The following is a 25833-nucleotide window of genomic DNA, read 5'->3' as shown; positions in this document are numbered from 1 at the left end:
GGGAAAAGTCGAAAGTTTTAGTAAGATTTTTTTTGGACATACATATACACACACACACACATATATATATATATATATATATATATATATATATATATATATATATATATATATTTTTTTAGGGTTCCTGTACACAGACTCGAAGAAGTCTAGAGGGATGAAATCGACTTTTGTTAACAAATATTTTATGGAAATAGATTATGTTTTGGGCACAATATTTTTTCTGGATGTCAAAATATTATTTTTTTTGATTGCCAAATGGTCTAATGTTTTTTAGCCATGTATTATAATATATTTGATAAATTCACAGACTTTGTTTAATAATAAGTACGACATCATCATCATTTTTTTTTATTTTGTTTAAAGTGCATAAGTTTTAAATTAAGACATTTAGTAAGTACAGCAGTACCAGCTCAAATATCACACTGATAAGAATGGGGAAAGGGATTTCAATTTGTTAACATGTATACCAATATACTTTGTTTCACAACAAAAGAAACCACTCTCATACCCGATAACAGGTATATAGCCAAATTTTTAGATGGAACTATCATTTGGTTTATTTTATTTTTTTTGTTTGGATCGCTTGTCTGTGTACTTAATAAAGGATTTCCGACTGGAAACAAACTATCTACCTTGCTTGGATTACTTCTGAATACCTATTAGAGTTAATAATTCTGTATAATATTAATATTCCAAACTAGGTTTTTATTTATTTATTTTTTTATTTCGGACGTTTTTAAGTTTGTTATTTCTGCTACCATTTTCTGCTTTTTTTACTTTTTAATATATAGTGATTAATTAGAGATACAGGAATTGAAAAATTTCTACAAAAATAAGTTTTACACTGTTTTGTCCTATCAATTTAGTATCAGAGTTGCCTGTGGGCATCAAAGGTGAGTAGAATTCTCTATTTAATTTGTATTTGTACAGATATCAGTGAGATGAATAGCCTGGCTCAATGTAAACTCTGAAAAAACCATAGGCAAAAAGAAAGGATTAGTTCTTAAAATGACCCTTTCTTTGTGAAAGATGAGACAGAGAAAAATCAACAAAAAGGCTACCTCAGACGACATCACAGCAAAAAGGGTACAGTGACGAACAATATATATTTTTAAAAATAAGAACTTCAAGTCAGCCTCATGAGCAGAATCAAAAAAACAAAACAAAACAAAAAACAACACAGTGTAAGTTTCCAGGAAAGCCATCAGTATTCTAGTTCGACAGATATATATATATATATATATAAAACTCGCGGTTCTCAAAAAAAAAAAAAAAAAAAAACTCTTTCACTTGAGGGAAAAGGGGGGGGGGGGGGGGTATCCACGTGCAGAAAATCAGAGATGGCAGAGAGATGAATCTTGACAGAAGAGTAAGAAAGGCCAGAGGATAACTCACTCAGACACTGGAGAAAGTGCAGCTGTGTAAAATCTTACCATAACAGTAGATGTCCTTTTCACTGATACAGTATTCTTTACACAAGGAATCTCATGCCAAGGAAAGCCCAACATCTGGCCTGTATATCAAAAGCCTTTAGATCTCACAGGCACCACACATCACATGTATGTTCCCCCCATAGGGCACAAAGATGACATATGGAAGCAAACAGAATTGAAATGCCCCAGGAAGACCAGAATACTCTCAGGGCCAAAAGAGAACATGTACATTCAAGAAGGAAAAAAGGGATGAAGGAAAACAAAACAAGAACCACTCAGCCAGGAGGTCAACAAAAACATCGGACAAGGGCAAGAAAACAGGGAGAAGGAGGGAAGGACTGAATACTGCAGCAGAGAAAAGGATGTCTACTATTATGGTAAGATTTTACACAGCTGTACTATGTCCTTCCATACCACTGTTGCAGTATTCTTTACATAAGGGAGAGTACAATAGCTAAGAAGCCTGAGAGGAGAAAGGCACAAAACAGCCCTCTACAAACTCATGCAGAATAGCCTTGGCAAAACTTGCCCTGGAAATAACATCCAAATTGTAATGCATGGTGAAACTATGAACACAGGACCAAGTAGCAGCATCAAGGCACCAGAGGAGGTAACCGCTCATGCATCCACAGAGGAGGACAGACATTTGCCATGAAAATAATAATTAAAGGAAATGGCTGTAAAAATTCAGGTAGTTTTGGTTTGTTGGAAACTGCCAAACCAAAAGTCCTGGTATGAAAAGAAACAAAAAGCTGCTCAGACTTGCAAACTGCTTTAGTTTTATCTAAATAATACCTGAGCAGTCTATGCAGATCAGAGGTGTGAAGAACCTTCTCAATGGCAGACTATGGACAAGGAAAAAAGGAAGGTGAAGAGACTGATTAAGGGACAACTCATTGACCACCCTTGGGCATAACAGGAGGATTAGTTCAAAGAGACACCCTGTCTCAATGAAAAACTAAAAAAGGAGGAACAGCTATAAGAACCGGAAGTTCAGACATTTGGCTGAATTAAGAGCCAAAAGTAGTTGCAAGGAGCCTGAAGAAACAGGTTCAAAAGGAGCCTAAATTAATTTTTCAGGTACAAAACTGAGGTCACAAGAAGGTGGAATGGGTTTCCTAGGAGACCTGATATGAAGGAAGCCTTTAGGAGATTGTTTGACCTCAAACTGAGAGACCAGAGGGAGGACTTGGTGGCAGACAGGCAGAAATTGCTGATAGGTGAGCTTTAAATGAAGAATTCACCAACCATCATGGAGCAGATCACATAAATAAGACAGAACCAGAGAAACCTCCACAGAGAGTGTACCCTGATGGTGTGAGACCCACCATACAGAAAATCTTTTCCATTTGGACATGTATGATGTTCTGGTAGTGGGTTTCCTGGCCTCCTGCAGAACCTTGAGCATGTCCGTGTCATATGAAGACTAGACAGGTGAGAATGGCTAAGAGATCCCTCGTCATCTGTAAGAAGATCCAGATCCACCTGGTGAGGTAACTGCTGGTAAATGCCCCTGGCTAAGTGAGAAAGAATGGGGACCTAATGCTGTCTGGGCCAAAAAGGAGTCACCAGCATGATTTTGCGAGAGTCCTTCCTGATCTTGTGCAGAACATGTGGCAACACAGGAAAGGTAGGGTGGCGGGTGGGGAACAACACAGAAATATTCCCTTCCAAGGAAAAGACAGGGCACCGACTTTTCAAGTTAGAGGACTTGAAATTCTGGAATAAAACAGAGGAAGTTGTCTATTCAGAGATGACGTAAAAAGATCTAGCTGCGGAATACTCCACCAATCGGCTATGTCCAGAAAAGCATCTCTGTGAAGCATCCATTTGTGAGCCTGTACTCTGGACCTGCTCAAAGAGTATACCACTAGACTATGCCCAGAGTGAATGTAAACTGCCTGAAGAGTCACAAGATACTTGACAGCTAGATCCCAGACTTGAAGAGCTAACCTGCAAAGGAGAAAGGACCTCGTACTTCCCTGCTTGCTGACGTAGCACATCACAGTGGTACTGTCTGTGAAGAGTTTGAGAGTGCCAGGATGGAAAAGTGAATGAAAAGCTTACAGAGCCAGAAGCAGAATGGTCATGTCATCTCCATTATGTTGACATGGTCTGACGTCTGATGAGGAGGCCAGAGACCCTGGACCTTTAGGGGGACACAAGAAGTTCCCCAGTCCAAGTCATAACTGTCTGTGAACAGTTCCTGAGAAGCAATAATGAGTCTGCAAAGGAAGCCCTGGATTTAAAAAGAGTTGATGAATCCACCACTGAAATTTGAGTTTGACACAAGGAAGAAAGGGAACAGGGAATTCCAGGGGTGGCAGTGCTGAAACTACACTGATGTGATGTAACTGAAACTTCCTCATATGGAGTCTGGCGAAAGGGATCATGGGAATAGTAAAAGCCATGAATCCTAGAACCCTGACAAATTTCTTTGCAGTGAGAGAGAACAGAGGAACAGGAGACTGGGAAGAGGTTGTCAAAGACAGCACCTTTAGAGTAGGAAGAGAGGCTTGATTTCTTGAGATTTATGGTGAACTCCAGTCTGTGTAAAAGACAAGTGTTAAACTGGAAATCCTGCAACAGACTGCTGGGAAAAGGAGCTTGAATGAGCAAATTGTCCAGATGGAGAAAAATCAGCATCTCCTGAAGCCTGCAAAAATTTGGTGAATACCCTTGCAGCAGTAGAAAGGCCAAAGGGCAAAGCATATCCTTGCAGCAGCAGAAAGGCCAAAGGGCAAAGCAGAGAATGAAAAATGGAAGGAAGAAACAGAGAAATGTAAAACTTTCCTGAACAGAGGGTGAATGGGAATGTGAAGGTATGCATCCTCGAGGTCTAGAGAAACCAAAAGGGCCTGGGGAAGAAGAGGAAATAAGGTCTGAATGGATAACATCTGGAAAGAAAGAACCTCAGGAAAGGTGTTGAGCACAGAAAGATCCAGAATTGGTTTCAGTGTGCTTTCCTTTGGAGGAACCAGAAACATTCTGGAGTAAATCCACTTTCCCTCCTGATTCGGTGAATGAAGAATGGTGCCATGATCCAAAAGGGATTGCAGAAGCTCTGGGAAATGAGGAATGCCTGAAAAGGAAGGAAGGAATTTCCAAAGCATGAAATACCCCTGACGAACACCAGACAGCACCCAAGAATCTGAGGTGATCTGATACCAATTTGGAAGAGAGAGAAAGATGTGGAGACGGGGGAATTTGGCCAAGTGGAAGGAAAGGCCAAACATCAAATGGAGATAGGTTTGTCCTGAAAACAAGGAGTCTGGGTTTAGCAGGAGGCGTGCACCTAGATCCCTTCTTACCTTTAAGAGGAGTCTACCTCTGAACAAAAGCCGACTTGGAAAGGTAATTCCTCTGGAATTTGGGGATAAGGGAGATAAAAATATGTTTGAGTTACTGCAAGGTCTTACCTTTATCCTGGACAGACTTAAACAGTTCATCAGCAGCTGTCCCAGAAAGATATTTTTTCAAAGTGAAGCATCCAACAGCTTAGCTTTAATATCAGGTAATGCCTGAAGACAAGGCCAAAAATAGTGCCTCGTTAGAGCACCAAAGGCAGCAGCCATGGAGGAGGCATCAGCTGCATCATAGTTGCATTTTACAGAGCGGCAGGCAACCTGGTTAGTGAACCCAAGCAGGGAAAGAGCTGAAGCCTATCAGAATCAGGAAGGTCAGATACCAGAAGAGTAAACTTCACGACCCAAGGACAAAACGCCAACCAGAGCAGTCAATAAATCCTTTATTGGAAAGCCACAACACTTAAAAACAAGCGCTTTCGCTCAGTGCAGTACCGAGCATTTTCAAGTTCATTAAAAGTGCAAAATATTCAAGTGTTATATACAAAACCTATATCACATGGTATGCATAATTAATTAATTAAATCATTAAGTTATTAAATGAATGTTCGTGAATTAAACACCAAAGCATAAAGTTTAAATACTAATTCCTGTATAACATGAATAAAGAGAGTAAAATGCAATAAATACGAAACCAAAATAAACATTCTATAAATACATGAATGTGTATATACCATAAATTGTAAAACACATATTTAATTAAAAATGCATGTGTTCAACCACAATTAAAATGTGATGAAAAATTCATCCAACAACTTAAACAATCTCTTGCTGTTCAAAAACTAGATAAAACACCATTACAATTTTAGTTTAAGTTGTTAAGAATAATGAATATCAAGAATTAAATTGTGGCTTAAGCCAATGCTTAAACAAAAAATATATATATAAAAAACATGTAAATATGTATATATGTAAATGAATAAATTAAAGTAGAAAATATGTTTAATAACAAATGCGTTCAGTAATGTGTTACACAGAGGTAAACGGTGAACTCATCATGTAAAGTGCAACTAAATGAAGCTAACATGGACTGGGGTGAATTAAAGGCTATAGGCGGGCAGTCCTTAGCTTCAGGACACTACTGATGTTTATACTATCATTGAGCCCTGGTGGTTTACCTGCATCCAGCCTTAATTGCCACAGAAGTTCTCGATATTCAAGTGTAGTCTCCCAGTCACCACCTCTAGCCTCAGGCAGAACTTGCTCTAGCACAATGAACTTCAAGCTCATATTAGGACAGGAGGTTGTATGTTTGAAAAAGGCATTAGTTTCTTTTTGTTTAGAGATGTCATATAGATGTTCATAAATACGCCTTCTAAGGGGTCTTTCTGTCTTTCCAACATAGAAACTTGTACATACTGTACATACCCCTAAATAGACTACCCCTTTTGTTGTACAGTTGGAATAACTAGATTTGAAAAGAAATTTCCTAGATGGAATGTATAACTTACAATAATTAAATATAGCATCACATTGTTTACAGGCGCCACATTTAAAGGTGCCTATTTTACGTTTGTTTGTTGTAAAATTCAAACTGTCTTTCTTCTCAAATAGTTGTTTAAGATTAATGTCCCTTTTCCTAACAAAACTAGGTTGTGCCTGTACTAGCTCATTGAGTTAATCGTGCAACGTAAGTATTGGCCAGTGCTTCCAAATAACATTCTCGATCTCAGGAGAATTGAGTGAATAAGTGTAAATGAAACTATTATGCTGCTTTAGACTACTATCTATTAAATGAACTGGGCTTTGAGAGAGTCCAGTGCCTAATAGCGGGGGGTATTTGATATCTCTGTTAGTAATAATCTCCTCAGCCAAACTTATTAATAAAGATTCAGGGTATCCCCTTTCCAAAAATAGTTTCTTCATAAATTCTACCTCCTTAATAAAATCATTACTGTCACTACACATTCTGGCATGAATAAATTGCCCCTTCACAATCCCTTTCTTTTGATGAAAAGGATGCCCACTTTGAAAATGCAGGTAGGAGTTGGAAAAACTTGGTTTTCTAAAACGTTTAGAAGAAAACACCTTTCTAGAATTATCTTTATATAAGGAGACATCCAAGTAGTGCAGCTCTCTTTCACTAATATTACAGGTGAAAGATAAAAAAGTGGTGGTAGAATTGAGGTAATTAAAGAATTCATGAAACTGGTCTAACGGTCCGTTCCATAAAATACATATATTGTCCAAATATCTTTTATAATGGGTGATGGAATGTATCCGGTCTGTAGCAAAAATGTATTTCTGTTCCCATTTGTGTAGTACTAAGTTAGCGTAAAGGGAAGCACAAGGGGCACCCATGGCTACCCCTTTTCTTTGCTTGAAGAACTCACCGTTAAAATAAATAAAATTATTCTGTAAAACTATTTCCATAAATTCTGTAACCAAATTAGTTACTTTATTGCCTAAATGTGTTTCTAAAGCTAATACTTCGTTAAACCATTCCAAGCCTAAACTGTGAGGAATGCTTGGAAATAGTTCGACTACATCTATCGTAACCATGTACAAGTCCACCTTGTATAATGAAGGTTGAATTCCTTTAAGAAAATCCCATGAATCTTTACAAATGTGACTTAAAGTTGACAAAATTCTTAGTAACATGGTCATGGTTAGTAACCATAAATTGTAAAACACATATTTAATTAAAAATGCATGTGTTCAACCACAATTAAAATGTGATGAAAAATTCATCCAACAACTTAAACAATCTCTTGCTGTTCAAAAACTAGATAAAACACCATTACAATTTTAGTTTAAGTTGCTGTTAAGAATAATGAATATTAAGAATTAAATTGTGGCTTAAGCCAATGCTTAAACAAAAAAATATATATATAAAAAACATGTAAATATGTATATATGTAAATGAATAAATTAAAGTAGAAAATATGTTTAATAACAAATGCATTCAGTAATGTATTACACAGAGGTAAACGGTGAACTCATCATGTAAAGTGCAACTAAATGAAGCTAACATGGACCGGGGTGAGTTAAATATGTGTTTTACAATTTATGGTATATACACGTTCATGTATTTATAGAATGTTTATTTTGGTTTCATATTTATTGCATTTTACTCTTTTTATTCATGTTATACAGGAATTAGTATTTAAACTTTATGCTTTGGTGTTTACTTCACGAACATTCATTTAATAACTTAATGATTTAATTAATTAATTATGCATACCATGTGATATAGGTTTTGTATATAAAACACTTGAATATTTTGCACTTTTAATGAACTTGAAAAAGCTCGGTACTGCACCGAGCGAAAGCGCTTGTTTTTAAGTGTTGTGGCTTTCCAATAAAGGATTTATTGACTGCTCTGGTTGGCGTTTTGTCCTTGAGTCGTGAAGTTTACTCTTCAAGGTCAGATACCACCTTAGTGACCTGAGAAAGCACAGCCAAAACTTACCTGGTCATGTGGGTCTGGTAATTAATAGCCCTAAAAGATAGGGTAACAGCAGTATATACTTTCTTACTCAACCTTTCCATAGCTCACCTGTCCTTATCTGAAGAAGGGAGCTTAGTAGATGGCAGAAGTTTAGAGGGTTTATCACAGGAAAGTGAAATCATTAAGGATCAGCAGGAGGACACTTGTACAAAATCTTGCAATCCTCAGACACCTTGTAGAACCTGTCAAGTTTCTCGGAAGCTGGAGGCAGGCAGTCAAGAGCTACACAGGCAGCAGTAAAGGTGTTGAGAAGGGATGCCAAAACAGGAGGAAGAGCAGATGGCTTGAGAAAAGTACAGTTTTGTACCTACCATAAATGTAGATGTTCGAGGATATCCATTGCTGCAGTCCTGACATATGGGTATTCCGCTGTCCACCATCGGCCCGAATACCAAAGGGCTAGAATCTGGCATCGGTCATGGCGCTCGAGGCTGACATCAGTATGTGCCAGTACAAATGCGCATGACCGACGCCATACCCTCAGTCTTTCTTGCCTCAGACGTCAGAATGCAAAAAACACCACCCAAAACCCAAACCTAAATAAGGGGGTAGGAGGGAGGGAAACTTGGACTGCAGCAATGGATATCCTCGAACATCTACATTTATGGTAGGTACAAAACTATACTATGTTCTTCGTCTACCATTGCTGCAGTCCTGACATATGGGTAGAATCCCAGAGCAACGGAAAACAGGGAGGATGGCCAACTAAATAAAATTAGGAGCTGCTAACATGCCCTGTAGAATAGTAGTGGCAAACCCAGCCCTAGACCTAGAATAAAGAGGTAAATGATAATGCTCAGTATATGTATGTACAGAACTCCAAGTAGCTGCCTCCAAAATGTCCTTAGCAGCTACCCCTCACAAAAAAGCAGTAGAGGTGGCCGTAGCCCTAGTAGAGTGAGGCCTGATCCCAGCAGGAACATCTTTCCCATGATGAGAATAACAAAAAGCAATACAATGGCCAATCCACTTGGAGATAGTGTGTTTTGAAACAGCTTTCCCTTGTGAAGTCAAAGCAAAAGAAACAAACAACTGTTGAGATCTTCTGAACTCTGTGGTTCTGCTCAAATAATATCTTAAATGCCTACGCACATCCAAAGAATGCAAAACTTTCACCCCTTTATTTTGGGGGTCAGCAGAAAAAGTAGGCAAATGTATAGATTGGTTCAGTGCCAAATATGAAATTACTTTAGGCATAAAAGTAGGATTAGTACGTAAGGAAACTCTGTCCTTGTGAAAAATCAGAAATGGTTCTACTGCCATGAGGGCCTGTAATTCAGAGACCCTTCGAGTAGAAGTAACAGCCAACAAAAAAGCAGTCTTCCAAGACAACAACTTCAACTCAGCTGTAGCTGCAGGTGCAAATGGAGGCAGAGTCAGCTTCTCCAAAACAAAATTAAGATCCCAGGCTGGAGTGGGAGCTCTTCTCCGGGTCTTATATTCCTTGCCCCTCTAAGAAACTGTTTAACCAATGGACGAGAAAACAAAGGAGGGTCACATTCATAGTGAGCAGAAATAGCTGCAGCATGCACTTTAACAGGAGAGAAAGACAATCCCTTGTCTAACAAAACAGTCAAATATTGCAAAATACAACTCAAGTTAGGCAATTTAACATCAAAGCCGTGAGCTGCACTCCAAAGAAAAAATCTCTTCCATTTGTCAGCATAAACTTTCCGAGTAGTAGGATGCCCGGCTTCCAAAAGAACATCCAAAACTTGTTGTGGAAGCTGCAGGCCTTCCTTCCTCAAAACTGAATTCTCCAGGCTGTCAGGTAAAGAGATTGCACCCTGATATTGAGAAAATGATTGTCCTCCCGAGTCAATAAGTGAGGAAACTGTGGCAATGGCCAAGGTGTCCCATGAATTAAACTCCTTAAGAGAGGGTACCAATGTTGTCGAGGCCAATCTGGTGCTATCAGAATCATGCGAGGCATTTCCCTCCTGACTTTCAACAATACCTTTGGAAGAAGAGGCAAAGGAGGAAAGGCATACACGTGCAGGTTTCTCCAGCTGAAGGATAGTGCATCTATTTTCCAGGCTTTCGGATGAAATAGCCTTGTGCAAAACTTTGGCAGTTGATAAGTCAGAGGAGAAGCGAACAGATCTATGTCTGGAGTTCCCCAAGTCATGGCCAACTGCAGAAACACCTGATGATCCAACTTCCAGTCGCGAGGATCCACAATCTGTCTGCTCAGAACATCTGCTAAAGAATTTTGTGCTCCTGGCAGAAACTGTGCTCGAAGAGTGATGTGCAGTTTTAAAGCAGTTTCCCATACTAGCATTGCTTGTCTGCACAATGGATAAGAATGGGTTCCCCCTTGCTTGTTGATGTACCACATGACTGTTGTGTTGTCTGTTCGAATCAACACCAGTCCTGATTGAAGTAGGCTCTTGAATGCTTCCAAAGCAAATTGAACTGCCAGCATCTCTTTCATGTTGATATGTAAATGAAGTAGCTCTGGGGGCCAAAGGTCTTGAATCCATTTTCCTTCAAGATGAGCTCCCCAGGCCGACTCCGAGGCGTCTGTCGTTAATATCTGACATGCCTCTGGCTGGGTCACAGAGAGTCCCTTGTTTAGGTGACATTCCTGAGCCCACCACAGAAATTCTTTTTGTATGCAAGGGAGAATCTGAATGACAGTGTCCAAATCGTGGCTGTGTTGAGTCCACACGCTTTTGAGATACCATTGTAACTTCCTCATATGCAGTTTGGCATTGGGAAGCACTAGAATACAAGATGCCATGAACCCTAAGGCTTGAAGGACTGTCCTTGCAGTCAGCCTGGACATTACTGAAAGCTGTTGGAAGTATTGATGAAGATGTCTTTGTTTGTCCAGGGTAAGAAATGCCATCTAGGATGCTGTATTCAGTCTCACACCCAGAAAACACATCTCTTGTGAGGGTACTAGACTGGACTTTATTTCGTTCACAGAATACCCTAGGCATCTTAAAACTGTCATTACATAGTGAAGATGTTGAAGAAGTTCTTGCTAGCCTTGAGCCAGAAACAAACAGTCGTCCAGATAAGGATAAATTTGAATTCCTTGTAGTCTGAAAAAAGCAATTACTGGAGCCAGGACTTTTGTGAATACCCTGGGCGCAGTAGACAAGCCAAAGGGCAATGCAGAGAACTGATAATGCAAATTCCCATTCCGAAATCTCAGGAACTTCCTGGAACTGGGCCCGATAGGAATGTGAAGATAGGCCTCTGTGAGATCCAGAGTTACCATCCAATGAGCCCTGCCCAGCATAGGCAGCAACTGCATAACGTTAACATCTTGAACTTTGGAATTTCCAAAAAGGTGTTTAGAATGGACAAATCCAGAATTGGTCTCCAAGTATTTACTTTTTTTTGGCACTAAGAAAAGACGGGAATAAAACCCTGTGCCTCTTTCAGCAGAAGGTACTTCCTGTATTGCCCTCCACTGAAGCAGAGAAGAAATTTTTTTTTTTTTTGCCTGTGCTTCCAGTCTTTGCTGATGAGGCACATCTGGCATACCTTTGAAAGGAGGGAAAGTGTGGAAATAAAATTTGTAGCCTCGATTTACAATGTCCAATACCCATTGTCCTGGGTAACCAAATGCCAATACTTTGCAAAAAGTCCCAGTTTTCCTCCTAGAGGAGCTGCCAGCATGGCAGAGTCCGACAGCTGAAGACGCAGGTCATTGAGTTTGTTTCCGAAAGGACTGACCCCTGCCCTCCCCAGCAGAAGGGGTAAAAGAACCCAAAGTCCTAGGAGTAGCAGGGCCCTGAGAGGAAGCTCTACCCCTACCTCGCCTAGACCTGCCCCTAGACTGATAATCTGAAGAGGGAAAAGACCACCCTTTAGTAGGCCAATTCCTACTGAACTTAGGGGGCTGAACCTGTAAACAATCCTTAACTGTCTGCATAGACTTAGCGTTTACCTCCATTATTTCAAAACTGATTCAACCGGAGGGCCAAAAGAACATCAGACTGAAAAGGAGCATCCATAATCCGAGCCTTAACATGCTCTGACAACGTCTGAACTTTTAACCAGGCATGCCTGCGAAGAACTAAACTAGTAGCAGCCACCCTGGAAGAAGCCTGTAAAGCATCAAAACCACATTGCAAAGAATGCTTACCAACTTGGTCTGAAACATGCACTAAATCCTGAAGCTCTTTACATTCAATACCTTCAGATAAAGCATCAACTTTACATCTCAATTGGCCCAGCAAATAATTTTGACAATGTAAAGCACTCATAGCTAAAGTGGAAGAGGTATACAACTTCTTACCCCACCTATCCAGAGCTCTAGCATCCATGTCCAAAGGAACTGAATTCTTAACCACAGCAGCCCCGACACCCTTGGGGCCTTGAGTAATGGTGTCTGGGTCAGCCCTAGGACTCTTGTATAAATACTAGTGAGCTTCCGGTACCCTGCAGTATCTATCTGGTTTAGCAGGGGCAGGAGGCAAAGAGTCAGGGTTAAGAGAAGCCTCAGAAAATACATCCCGAACAACATCCAATACAGGGGGAATAGCCAAAGGCCTATGCTGAGGCAAAAACAAGAATTCTCTAAGCCTTTTACGAGAATCAGAATAATCCTGGCCTTCCCATTTAAAATGCTCCCTCATGGAATGCAAGGTTTCAGAAAAAGAAAAATCTTCAGGAGGGGATGCAGAGGGAGGAGAATCCTCAGCCTCCGAATCAGAGTAGGGAGGGAAATCCTGGAGCTCTTCCACAGAAGAATCAGGGTCATTGGAAGACTGATCCAGACCCTCTATCCCTGGCTCTACCCTGGGTCTTTTCTCAGGGGGAGGCATAGAACCCCTAATTAAAGTAATCAAATCCTCCGCCACCTTTAACATGTGCTTTCTAGGAGCTGGACCCTGTGGACAGACACCAGCAGGGGCAGAATTAGAATTAGAAAGGCTTTTACTATGAGAAGGGGGAGGCCTAGAAACTCTGTGAGGGGAGGGAACCACCGACACATGAGAAGCCCCTTCAGCCTGGCCTACAACAGGAGAAGCCACTTCCTGAAGTAGCAAAGGCTCCCCTTGAGACTCCGCTAAACTGTCAGAAGGAGCCGTTGAAGTAGTCGGTGGCTCTACCGAACCGGCGTCCGCAATGGACTCATCTTGTTTGGACCGCAAAGGATTACTCCTTGCGTGTTTTAGCCGAACTGGGCGGAGAATCCGACGGCATGTTATAATTGCACCGTTTACCAAACACTAGCCTAGCACAGTCCAAGCGTCGTGTAATAGTGCACTCATCAAAGGCAGCACAAAAGCGACACCCAACAACGCCGTGCTCAGGCCCAAACAAGGAATACAGAGTAAATGGTAATCCCTATGAGGAATCTGTTTCCCACAAGAAATACAGTTATTAACTTTTGCTGACAGCCGGTAATACTGAGGCAAGAAAAAGACAAAAGTGTCCCCAACGGGGTACTTAGCCCAGCTTGGTCTCCGGTCTGAAACTCGAAAACCGACAATTCCAGAAAGCCGAACGGCACTTGCAAACACTGCTTCTGCTTAGGACCACGCGGCAAGAAAGACTGAGGGTATGGCGTCGGTCATGCGCATTTGTACTGGCACATACTGATGTCAGCCTCGAGCGCCATGACCGACGCCAGATTCTAGCCCTTTGGTATTCGGGCCGATGGTGGACAGCGGAATACCCATATGTCAGGACTGCAGCAATGGTAGACGAAGAACATCTCCATTTGTAGGAGCTCATAATACTACTTTTGATGTTAGATACCCGCGAGCAATCCCATTTAAAATACGTCATCATGCAGGCAATAGTATTCCCAAAAGATAAGTCTTCCAAGGGGAAATGTGGACTCAAAGAATCCTCTTCTTGTGAACCACAGTCTAGAAGAGAAGTAATTCAAGAAGAGTAAGGAAGGGATTCCTCCCCCCCAGAATCCAAGTCCTCATCCCAGGAATCTAATTTCCAAGGCCTCTTAATAGGGTACGGAAGACCAGGAAGGGGCAAGGACTGAAACCCCCTTGAGCAGGCTTCAAGGCTATTAAAGCAATGAACAGACCCAGAGTAAAATCCTGCCACTCATACTGGGGATCTTTAACAACATGGAAACATGTTTAGTTTTCTACTTTTCCTTGAGCGGGACATCTGCCAAAAGTACCCTCGGAGGTTCAGACCCTTGTTGAGATTCAATAATGGTAGTAGATATCTTCTCCCTCAGTCCCCAAGGGCAATAATTTGGATCCATGCCAGTCTCCGATAGGGTCACAGCAGAAGAATCAGAGGAAGCACTTAACAGTCATTAGGGCTTTCACTAGCTTCTAAAAAGATATCTGAGGGAGGCTGGACAGGACCCGAATCAGGCCGGATCTTTCTGATCTTTTTGGTAAGCGGCTGGCCCACGGGATGGGAGGATTCCACCACAGCACCCTGAACCAAACAGTTCAAGTCATGGGTTCTTCAAGATATATGAAGAAGTAAGAAACAACTATGTAAGGTCTTAGGAGGCACAAAAGCTTGAGAGACAGAGCACTCTGTATGGTTATTTGAAGCTTCCAAGCAAAGACGACACTGGTTGTGATGATCTTTATGGGTAATCTTCCCCCCACATTGACATTTTCCTTTCCTGGACGACATGAACACAGATACCTGACAAAATTGAAAAAAAAAGGAGAAAAGAAATCCCAGCGGGGCACTTATCTGAAAGTGGCTTAGTAACCAATACAGCAGAAAGACTTTCAGACTGATATTCGAACTAGCAGCAAAGTAGTTTTGGGTGTTTGTGTCTGTACGTCACCTTTATGCCCTACACCTTATGTGGGGAGCATACGTGTGATGTACAGCTCCTATAAAATCAAAAGGCTTTGGTTACTGACTGGATGTTGGACTACCCTTAGCAGGAGATCCCTTACGTAAAGAATACTGCAAAAGTGATATGGAGGGACATCTCCAGGTGTCCTAGCTTTAACAGGCTGGATCCTTGTACTTGCTTTGGCACCAACCAGAAAATGTTGTCCACTTAGCCAAATATGATTGTCTAGTAGCAGGTTTCTTAGCCTTCAATACCTGCTGCATGCCCTCAGAAAACAACTGCCTAAAAGGTTTTCCGTCATCCCGGCAGTGAGTTAAAGAAATTGAAGTTTGGGATCGATCAACAAACCCTATATTATGCAAGTCCATCCTGTGAGGAAGGTGATAATTGCCCTTGGCCAAAAGGGAGTCATCAAAATTATCCATGGACAATCCTCCTGGATCTTTAGAAGAACCCTGGTTATCAGAGAAAAAGGGCAGAAAGGCATTCAGAAACCTCTCAGACATTGGAAATAAAAAGGTTCCTGATTTCCAAAGACCTTTGATCAAGGAGTCCTGCAGCAGAATTATTTAGCTATCAGTTGTGAATAGAGACAAACAGATCTACCTGAGAAGTTCCCCCACATCTGAATCAATTACTGAAAGATCTGGTTGCAACTACTATTCATGGTGGAGGGTCTATCAGGTCTTGTCCTGGCCTGATCATGCTCAGCCTGCCTGCTACAACATTCTGTTGTGACAGGATGCAAGAAGCCTGGAGGGGCAGATTGTAAAATTAGCTAGCTCTCGGGCTACCACAAGTAGTCTGCAAAGAGAGAAGGATCTGGTCGCCCCATTTGTCTATACACCACATCACTGTCTGTGATTACTAGTAGAAGGCCTAGGGTCCAAAGATGGTTTAGAGATTTGACAGCACTTATTACAGCCACCACTTCTTTGAGATTTGTGATTTAGTTTGTCCTGCTTGTTTTACAGACCTTGGACTCCACCTCACTTGCAAAATCCAAGACATCTTTGTTTATACAGATTGAGTAGGGGCTAGGAGGGGAACAATGGAGACAGGGCAAAATAAACGATTCACCCAACCACAGTACACCACTTTTTACAAATTCTTGCACTGGGATCTGAAAAGATAGGAGTGCTTGATTGAGGCCAAACTGATCGGAACCACTGAAATGTCTTCATGTGAAATCTGGCTAAAAGGATCATGAGAAATTTCAAAATTTCAAAACTTAGGATCGGGTATTCCCTGGCAGTTGTCAGAGTCTGGTTGAAAAATGTAAAACTGTTCCTTGTAGAATTTCACTTTCTGCTTTGGAAGAAAAGCAGTTATCACAGATGTATCTAGGAACCATCCTATAAATATTATCCTGTGAGGAATGAGAGGGGATTTCACTAGTTCACTTGAAAGATGAAATTGAGAAAAAGGTTCTTCACCCAAGAAAGATTCTTGATGACTCCTGAAAATATACAAAAATTAGAAGTTGTCTAAATATGGAAAGAAGGGAAAGATGTGTAACCTGCAACAAACTATTACTGGTGCTATGCACTATGTAAACAGTCTTGGAACTGTTGACAACCAAGAGAGTAAAGGCAAAAAATGACAATGTCAACTAGATGCAGGAAATCGTAACACATACCTGAAATCTTTTAGAACTGGAATGTGATTAGCATCAATCAGGAATTACTATAAAGCTAGGAGGAGGAATGAGAGATAAGAGACACTGCAGGAAAAAGCATTTGGAATTTTGGAATCTTCATGTGAAGGTTTAGAAAAGATAGTTCTGGGACAGGTCTCAAAGTTCTTTCTTTGGCACCAGAAATATTCTTGAGTAAAATCCTTTCTTTATTTGATCTGGAGGAACAGGATGTATTATACATTGAGATAGCGTTTGAAACAAAATAGGAGGAAACAAGGGAGTCTGGCTGGGTGAAGATGGATTCCTTGGAAAGAAAGAAGGGAATCACAATGAAACCAGGAACCGGGCACAAATACAATCCAAAAAAAAACAAAAAACAAAACCAGAGACGTCTTCCCAAACTCGACCAAAGAATTTTATTGAACGCTTTCGTCAGCAGAAATCTGCTGACTTCTTTTTCACGTGAAGACTCGCTGCTGTATCCATGGCACAAACTCTTTACTTAATTCCTAATGTTGTGGTATTAAAAAGAATTTAAAATAAATAAATAAATATAAAATAAATAAAATTCTTTGGTCAAGTTTGGGAAGATGTCTCTGGTTTTAGTTTTGTTAAGAAATAAAGGAATCCCACTGCCAGCTGCAGGCCATTTTGAATGACTCTGGTCAGAAAACAAGTGTCCAAAGTTATCTGTTGCAGCAAGGAAAGGTGAAGACCTAAACTATGGAAAATCTTTACTGGGTTGCCAGGGCTGGGAGGTGGAAACTCAAGATGGGGCATATAAGTCAATCTGATTTTCCAAATTGTCCTTGGTTTGGGGAAAATCCTTTTTTGAATATCCCTCCCATTGTTTTGAGAAAAACTGTTTCCCTCCGCTCTGCTGCATTTACTTATTCTGTTTCCTGTCAAAGGAAAGTTTCTATGAAATGTTGGTACCACGGAAGTTTAAAAACCTGGGTATCCCCTTCAATTAACTTTTGCCTTTTGTCAGATCTTTTGAGTTTCAGAGACAGCTACATAAATCATCTCATCAATGACCCACTGGCAGCTGCATCAGTGGTGTCATAAAAACATTGTAGCGTGTTTAGTTACCTGAGACACAGAAGAAATTAAAGAATTCAGAGATGTCTTAACCTCTGAAGAAAGAAGATCAGCAATTAATTTTCTCATATTGTCAGTGGAAGCCATTATGAAAGAAATGTTGGGCTTAGCATGGCCTTATGGCTGAAACTTTATGTCACTGAGTAGCATCAGCATGGGGTGCACATGTCCCAGAGCACATTTTTAAAGAAAAATATCAAGCTATGACTGGCAAAGGTGAAATGATGTTTGAATAAAGGCACATGGCTCCTGTAACAGCTGGCCAGGGAGAAATAGTCTAAACAGCTGTTGTAGGTTCACTCATCCTGGTGGGGAGTTAGGTGGCAATGGCTTGTCACATGGGTGACACCTGTATTAGCAGTACTAGGTGTCATGCCCTGTGGGGCTAGTGAATGCATGTCGAGTACATTTTGCACTGTTATGCAGAGGGAAATTCAGCATGTAGAGGCACACTTCCTTCTGGAAGGTGACCGACAGACTAGTTTGACAGAGCAACTGGGGAGTGGTGCTGCTTTTAGGAGAGACGATAAAATTGCCCAACAGGGCCAGCAAGCTGACTCCTGAGTAGGAACAAATGGGCTGCAGTTCTCTCAGCTAGCCCAGAGAAGTCAATCTCCATTCTATGGAATGAATGGGTTGAATAGATGAGGGTGGGGCATTAAAAAAATTGTGCAATAGATATCTTTAAATACATTCTGCTATTTTACATCTTTAGGATTACCTACAGAGCGCACCAGTGCATATCACTGCAAGCAGCAACATTCTTGACTATAATTGAACAACTCCAGCAACTGTATCTGAAACGCATTAATATATATGTTTTTTTATACTTTGGCATATGTCCTTTGTTGCATTACAGACTCAACGTCACCTTGTTGAGCTGCAAACAGTTTATATGATTAAGGATTTTACTTAGTAGTCTATTCTTCAGTCCAAATATGGGGGAGCAAGCATACTCAAATAGGCCTAGTGATAAGCAACAAGGTTCCTGCTAATATCACAATTATCAGTCTTTACTCCTTTTCAAGGAAAAACTATTCAGGCACATTGCAAACTCCTTACTCTGCAATTGATGCAGAAGCAACAGTTAACCATCCTCCCAAAGACTTGCTACTATTTCTGCTCTAAAAGTGAAACACTGAACTCCAAGATGATTCTCTAATTGCCTATCCATTCCAATCCATTAATTCTTGCCCCATAACTTTATAAACAATCTCTTTATAAGCTCTCATTCTTCTTCTTCTTCTTTTGGCTTTTCCCGGTTAGGGGTCGCCACAGCGGATCACCTGTCCGCTCATGATTGGCAGTAAAGTTTTACGGTGTCGAGTTGCCAGCCTGGCGCCCAACCTTCCACGGAAGGCACACACATACACTCACACCTAGGGCCACGCGACCACAGGGAGGACATGCAGACTCCGCACAGAAGGCACCCCAGCCAAGGATTGAACCAGAGAACCTCTTGCTGTGAGGCGACAATGCTATCCGCTGCACCACCGTGGCCGCCCTTATTTATAAGCTCTCATTATGCCCACCTATTTTTTTTCACTCTCCTTTGCATTATTGCCATTGACACATTCCTACCCTGATAGGTACAGAGTTGAAAATCATGACTATGACCCAGAATTAATTGTCTATCTGGGTGGAACTTAGAAACCTAGGTGGAAATAAGAGGTCAATGTCAATTTTCCCACTTGGAGGGAGAAGGAGGCAGCCCAGTGTGTTGGAGTGAGCCCAACATAAGGCAAGGCTGACATATAGTACCACAAAAGGACCAGGAAGTGTCAACTGATCTGCCAAGAAGTGTGTAAACTGGATTACAGGGCAGATTAGACCACTACTGCACGTCCTACTTTAGCGGCATATACATCAAAGGTTGGGAGGTACAAGGAGTTAAGGTTATTAAAAAAAAAAAAAAAAACCTGGTTATTCACTAAATGATAGCTATTCAATGAAGAATTTTCTTCCATGCAAGAACAAATGAGTTCAGTTGAAAGGAGGAGGAGCTGACAGCAGACACGAGGGAAAAACAGATTTCACAATACAGGTACTACACTGCTAATTAATACCCCCCCCCCCCGGTGTATTTCTTTCTTACAAATTTCCTACATTGACTTGGTCAAAACTTTAACTGACTTTTGTAATACAAATGATATCTGCCATTCTAGTTTACTACTGCAAAACTCAAAATTCATATAACCAAGTTCTGTCCAGTTTCCTATGTTTGCAAACTAAGTATGACTGCGCTCATATTTCTAAACACATGTTGCATTGCTGCTGGCTTGGGTCATGGCTGAACACAATCTTTTGGACAGTCGACTAACACAGTTAAACAAGTAATACACACAGCAAGGAAATCCCAGACCAAAAAAAAATTAATTTCTCCATATAAACAAGTAAAATGGATGAAATAGATAAATAAAATACTAAGTTGCCAGTAGGCATCACCAACACACAAAATCAGCCCCTGTAGTTAGTGAGTAGTGTGCTTACTAGAATGTGCAAAAATACTCCCAAAACAGTAACCATATGATATTCTGTGACTCAGTGCGAGTCCCAGAATTCCCTCTTCTACATTGTAAAGCAATTTCAAAATATATATTTCAGGGGTGTGGGGGCTTGCCCAGTGCAAAAATACAGCTTCAAAGGAGAACAATTGATTTTCAACATTTGCAGTTCTTTTGCATTTTCAGACTTTTCTCCACCATAATTCTGGGACTTGCAGCTGCAACTCTCCCAAACACAATATGGCGCCCTTATAGAGATTAAGTAATGAGTAGCTAATGCATGCATCACTCACTATACATATTTTGCAGAGAAAAGTTCATTTTACATATACATAAGAAACTAAGAGGAACTGAAGGCCCAACTACTCCTAGCTTCTTTGCTTTGCTATTCAGCTACATAGTGAGGGTCAATGCCCAATAAAATTAAGTATGTGGTGGTGGGGGGGAGGAATCCTAGATAAAACACAAATGTTACAGCCTCCTTTCTCTTACTGTAAAATTAAGTATGCAGGTGGATTACATTAACTGTCATGTAAGAGGTTACTGCAAAAACAGCTTCCAACCATACCAGTAAGAAAAACAGCTATACATCCTTGCAGTAACAACTACATGCAGTGTCAGAAAGACTTCAAATAGATGGCCACACTTCATGCCTGGGAAGTAAGCAATGCCTTTAATTTTCAGCTTGAATCACAGTGACAACATACTTTCAGTTCCTGTTTCTCCAAGTCTCATCATTCAAAACAGTAAAAGGAAACAATGACAGAGTATTTTTCTTCTTTACTTTTGTTAAACACACACACAGTTCCCAGAGCTATATATACAGTCACTGTTTACTATCTTAATTTTTAAGTACCTGGTGCAAAGAACATCCTCGTGAAGGCTGCCCTGACACCTCTGGCACTGTGTCCAGAGGCGAGAAAAACGCTCCTCCAACATATTCAGGTGAGATATCTGGAAAGCATTAGAATTAAAAAAAAAAAAAAAAAAAAAAAAGAGGCTTGTCACATCTACAATGCAAAAATTCAATAGTGAACAAAACATGCATTCTTGTGCTTACCAGTTGATCTGTGATGGGAAATCTCATTGATGGCCTTGTGGCTGCATTCCCTGTTCCTACCAACAGTGATTCAATAACAGTTCAGGAAGTTCCCTTGTATGAAGATGTACATACATACATCTGTTCCAACTCTTGTTGTGGCATCACTCACTGGATGTAAACCACACTTCTGTCTGTTTAGTCTGTAGCCCCTAGTGAGCACCCATCTGCAGATCAAGAAATAAGATCTGCATATATGCTGTTAACTTTCCCAACTTACACAACACTCTGTGAAGGCTGGATGGAAGGAAGCCCATATGCAAGGGGAGATGGTACAACTCACAGTGAACCTGACAGCCAAATGACAGTAATTACAAAGAGCCCTGATAAAGCAAAACAGTTCCACTAAACCATGTTTAGCAAGCCATACGTTGTCCTTTCTGCATTGCTGAGTGATCATGGAGTTAATATACTAGTTAGGGAAGTGGGTGAGGGATATTTGTCTACAAGGAATAAGGATACTTGGGAACTTTCTCTGCATTTTTTTTTTGGCTAACTGAAAGTGATTTTCAATGGAACTGTTATACTGTTTCGGAATTCAGTGTAATCCCCATCAGCTAGTCTACATGAATCCATAAGCAACTCATCAAGGAAGGTCTTCTTCATTGACTAACCGATGTATTTTTACACCTAACATGAAGGCCTTCATCTATGGGCCCTTGACTGGCCTAAATACCAAGAAGCTAAACTACCAACATAAAATGAGCCACAATACTGTACAAGAGAGTGCTTAGAAGACTGAGTTATACACAGACTTTCCAAAGGAATCTAGACTCTCATCCACATTTGAAACACAAATGCTTTGGCTGCAAGAAGGCCAAAAGACCATGGGTACAAATGTTCTACAGTTAGCTGGAGGACTGAGGCTATGAACGGATAACCAGCTGATCTTTGTAGTTTAGGGATTAAAATCCTCAGCCTCCATTTGCCCACTATGCAAGTCACCTAACCAGACAGTCCTCCTAGGCTGTCCTGAGAAGGGACAATTGTCTCCAGTGCTACCTCTCAACTGTCCAGATTTTTGCCTCAAAAATTTGGTATGCTCCTCATAAAATTTTTGTTTTTTTGGCAAATCACTGGGATGATCTAAGGAACAAAACTAGCAATTGTTGTTATACATTTGAGGTTCAGACTTCATATCCTTTAGAAAATGCATTTCAGTATGGACGGTGCGTGCAGAGGTAGCATTGTTGCCTCACAGCAAGAAGTTCTCCAGTTCACTTCTTGGCTGGGGTGCCTTCTACGCAGAGTCTGCATGTCCTCCCTGCGTTCGTGTGCGTTTCCTCTGGGTGCTCTGGTTTCCTCCCACATAACAAAGACATGCAATCTGGAACATTTCTCCCATGGCCTCCACTACAAATTGGCTTTGTTCCATGTCGGACTTTCCCAGTTAAATGTTAAATAAATAAAATAAAATAAAAAATAAATAAATACATACCCTGTTATCCTAGCATCTTTATAAGTTTATAAGAGCAATATTTAAAATCTGTCCCTATTTTTCAGGATATCTACCCCCATTATGTTAGGCTTTGTCCGGATTTCTCGGGCTAAGAGATTGAGAGGTATACTCCAATGGACTTACCTGGTTAACAAATAAATAAATAACTAACATGGAATGTTTGCCATTATTACATTTTTGAAGCATTGTAATAATTCCATTACACAGAGAACGAAAGAAAGATAAGTGCTTTCATCTCGATCTGATTTTAAATTCATTTTAACAATCTGTATCTGCTTTAGGTAAAGTCTTTAAGCCTAGAACAGCAATTCCAGTACATAGTTGCAATGCATTTTGTTGTTTAAGTGGTCTAACTGTTGGTATTAAACCCTAGTTTTATTCTTATATATTGAGTGTATGTGAGGCTAGTTCAGGACTAGTCTTTGCATTAAAGCAGTTCCAAGCCAGTCATCTCAGAGTTAATGCTTTTCCCTTCCATCTACCTGTTGCAGTTCTGTTCTTAAACCAGCATATCTGTTGTTGCCTGTCCCTTATGATAATTTGACAACATAAGTCCCTAGTTTCTCTGTTTATTGGCTGTTGACAATAAGCGCATAAGTATCATTTTACAAAGTCTCTCCCCAGCCTAAAAGACATTGATAAAACGGCTTCGTATTGACAGCACCGATGCTGCTTACACTGATTTTAGCATTAAATTAGTGATTTTTTTACTATTAGTTGACATCCATTTTAAGGCACAGCTACATAGACTAGAGAAACTTAGCTGCCTCAGTGATCTCTGACATCCTATCCAACAAACATGAAGGGATAAGGCAAGGAGTAAGGGTCTGCAGAGGAATCAGATGAGGGAAGTACTTGGCTCGGACTTCATCAACTTGGAAGCCAATGACTCAAACGGCTTCTCCAAAGGATCTGTAAGGGTGAGCACTGCAACAACACCTAGGGGATGCACCTCACCCCCAAGGTGGGAGCAAGAAATGTACCGCCCCTGGTCTACTCATCTTATACATAGATAATGAACTGGCATGGATTAAAGGTCTTACTGGTTAAAAACAAGCTCAGCATTTTCAGGGATTGTGCGAGTGTTATTGCATGCACACGTGTATGGTGGTTATCACTAAATTTACCAGCAGGACAGGTAGGTGCTCTGAGGGTCTGTTCTTGTTGTGCTTCTCTGGTCAATGTATATACTTTGAAGCAGATCATCCCACGTGTCTTTGTAGAAAAAGCTCCTGACAGCTGCCATCTCTCGGGTCATCAGGTGAACGAGACGTTTTCCATTTCACTTCCAACAGTCATGCTGATGCTATACCTTTGTAAGACATTAAACTGAAGCCTGACTTGCCTGAGTTGGTGGTAGCTCAGAGAAGTAAAGGATCCCATGACACTTGTTGAAAAGAGTAGATGAAGTTCCCCAGTAGCCTGGCCAAATTTGCTCTAGTCTGTATGAATACCAATTCGGGTCTCCTCTGGAAATAGGCCACTGGCCTAATGAGACTAACCTGATCAACAAAGTGCAAATAAAAAAAGTGCTTCTCTCTCAGACAGTGAATGCAATGCCAGTGTGAATCTGAAAATCTGATGGCCACATGGGCACTCTGTAGGTTTTTAAAGACAACTAACACAGAAATCTTTACCAATAAATGCAGCATAAAGATCCAAACTTTGGAAGTGGTGGAGCACAAGACAAGCACAGTTAAGTATTCATATGTGTGACATCATGATAGTTTGGTAAAGGCATGCCCCCGAGTATGGGAACTTTTTAAAATGTTGCCAAATTATGACTGGTAAAAAGAGACTCAAATCTTAAATCAGTATAAAGAGAACAAGTAACTGGACTGTTCAGAATAATGTGTTGGTGCCTAAAGAAACCCAAGCTACATCAATACCAGCGTTTAAAAATGAAACCAAAAGCAACCACAGAGTTAAATACTATTCTTTTTGTATGGAAATGTTAACAATAAATGACATAGTTGAGATAGTACATACTTCCATAAAGATCAGGTAAAACTGACAACAAAGCAAATGACAAGACAGAAGGGCAACACTGGATAACGTGTCTAGATCCATACGCAAAGTAAAAAAAGATACATTCTGCTATTACAGTTTGACATTCTATTTAAATCTTTAGAAGCCAGGAAACCTCACAGAATGCTCACACAGTTTCAAAACAGTGGGACCTCTACCTACACCTTCACTGTATTCAAAAAAGTATAAGGTTCATTTCAAAACATATTTGGTGTTCAATTTAATGAAAACAAAAATAAGATATTACCTATAAATTGTAATAAGAAAACAACAAGAATTATTCCAGGTATGTTGTTTCAGATAACACAATTAATTATTTAGGAGTTTTGGTAACAGATGACATGAGTAAGACATTATTAACTATACAAATATTTTAACTAAGATTAGATCTCTTATAGATACCTGGAATAGATTTTTCTTTACTATAGAAGATAGATACAATTGTCCTTCCTAAAACACTGCATCTCATTCAAGCTCTTTCTCTTCTCCCTCCTAAACATATAATACAAGAAATTAATAAATTAATTTTGAAATTTCTATGGTATCCTAATACACCTAGAATTGCATTAAATACTCATGTATTAGATTGGGGAAAAGGAGGATTAACCTCCCCGACATACTTAAATTCGACATATTCATCAATATGGAAAAAAATACATGAACAAATCTTTTTGGAATCAAATAGTTCATTGGAAATTAATTATTCAAAAATTCTCCCAAATAACTTCTACTGAATTACAAAAGATTTCATTTTAGAAAATAAAAATAAACAAATATTTTCTAAGTATATAATTAATACCTTATCTATATTTAAAAAATAAACCTAATTATCAGGCTTGGGCATTCATACATTTTCCTGTTGGTTGTACAAACAGCAGCATTGACACCTTTGACCTCAATAAATGAGTGCTTTTAAAGAAATAAGTTCAATATACTGGCATCAACTTATGGACTCAGAAAAGGACCTCTCTATTAATCAAATAATGGA

General features: G+C 40.2%; 1 protein-coding gene across 1 annotated transcript in view; it reads right to left on the bottom strand.

Moving 5' to 3' along the window:
- Positions 1-25833, bottom strand: part of POLD1 (DNA polymerase delta 1, catalytic subunit) — a gene marked incomplete in the record, with an annotated part of 1583142 nt that overhangs the window by 104695 nt on the left and 1452614 nt on the right. Inside the window, 1 exon segment of the mRNA XM_044059378.1 lies at positions 21116-21213. Coding sequence (XP_043915313.1) covers positions 21116-21213 — 98 coding nt within the window.

This window comes from Protopterus annectens, chromosome 17.part0, assembly GCF_019279795.1.
Source record: "Protopterus annectens isolate FY-2018-M chromosome 17.part0, PAN1.0, whole genome shotgun sequence".
NCBI classification, from domain to species: domain Eukaryota; kingdom Metazoa; phylum Chordata; order Ceratodontiformes; family Protopteridae; genus Protopterus; species Protopterus annectens.
The sequence above is the reverse complement of the archived record's forward strand: the minus strand, read 5'-3'. Positions and strand labels throughout refer to the sequence as shown.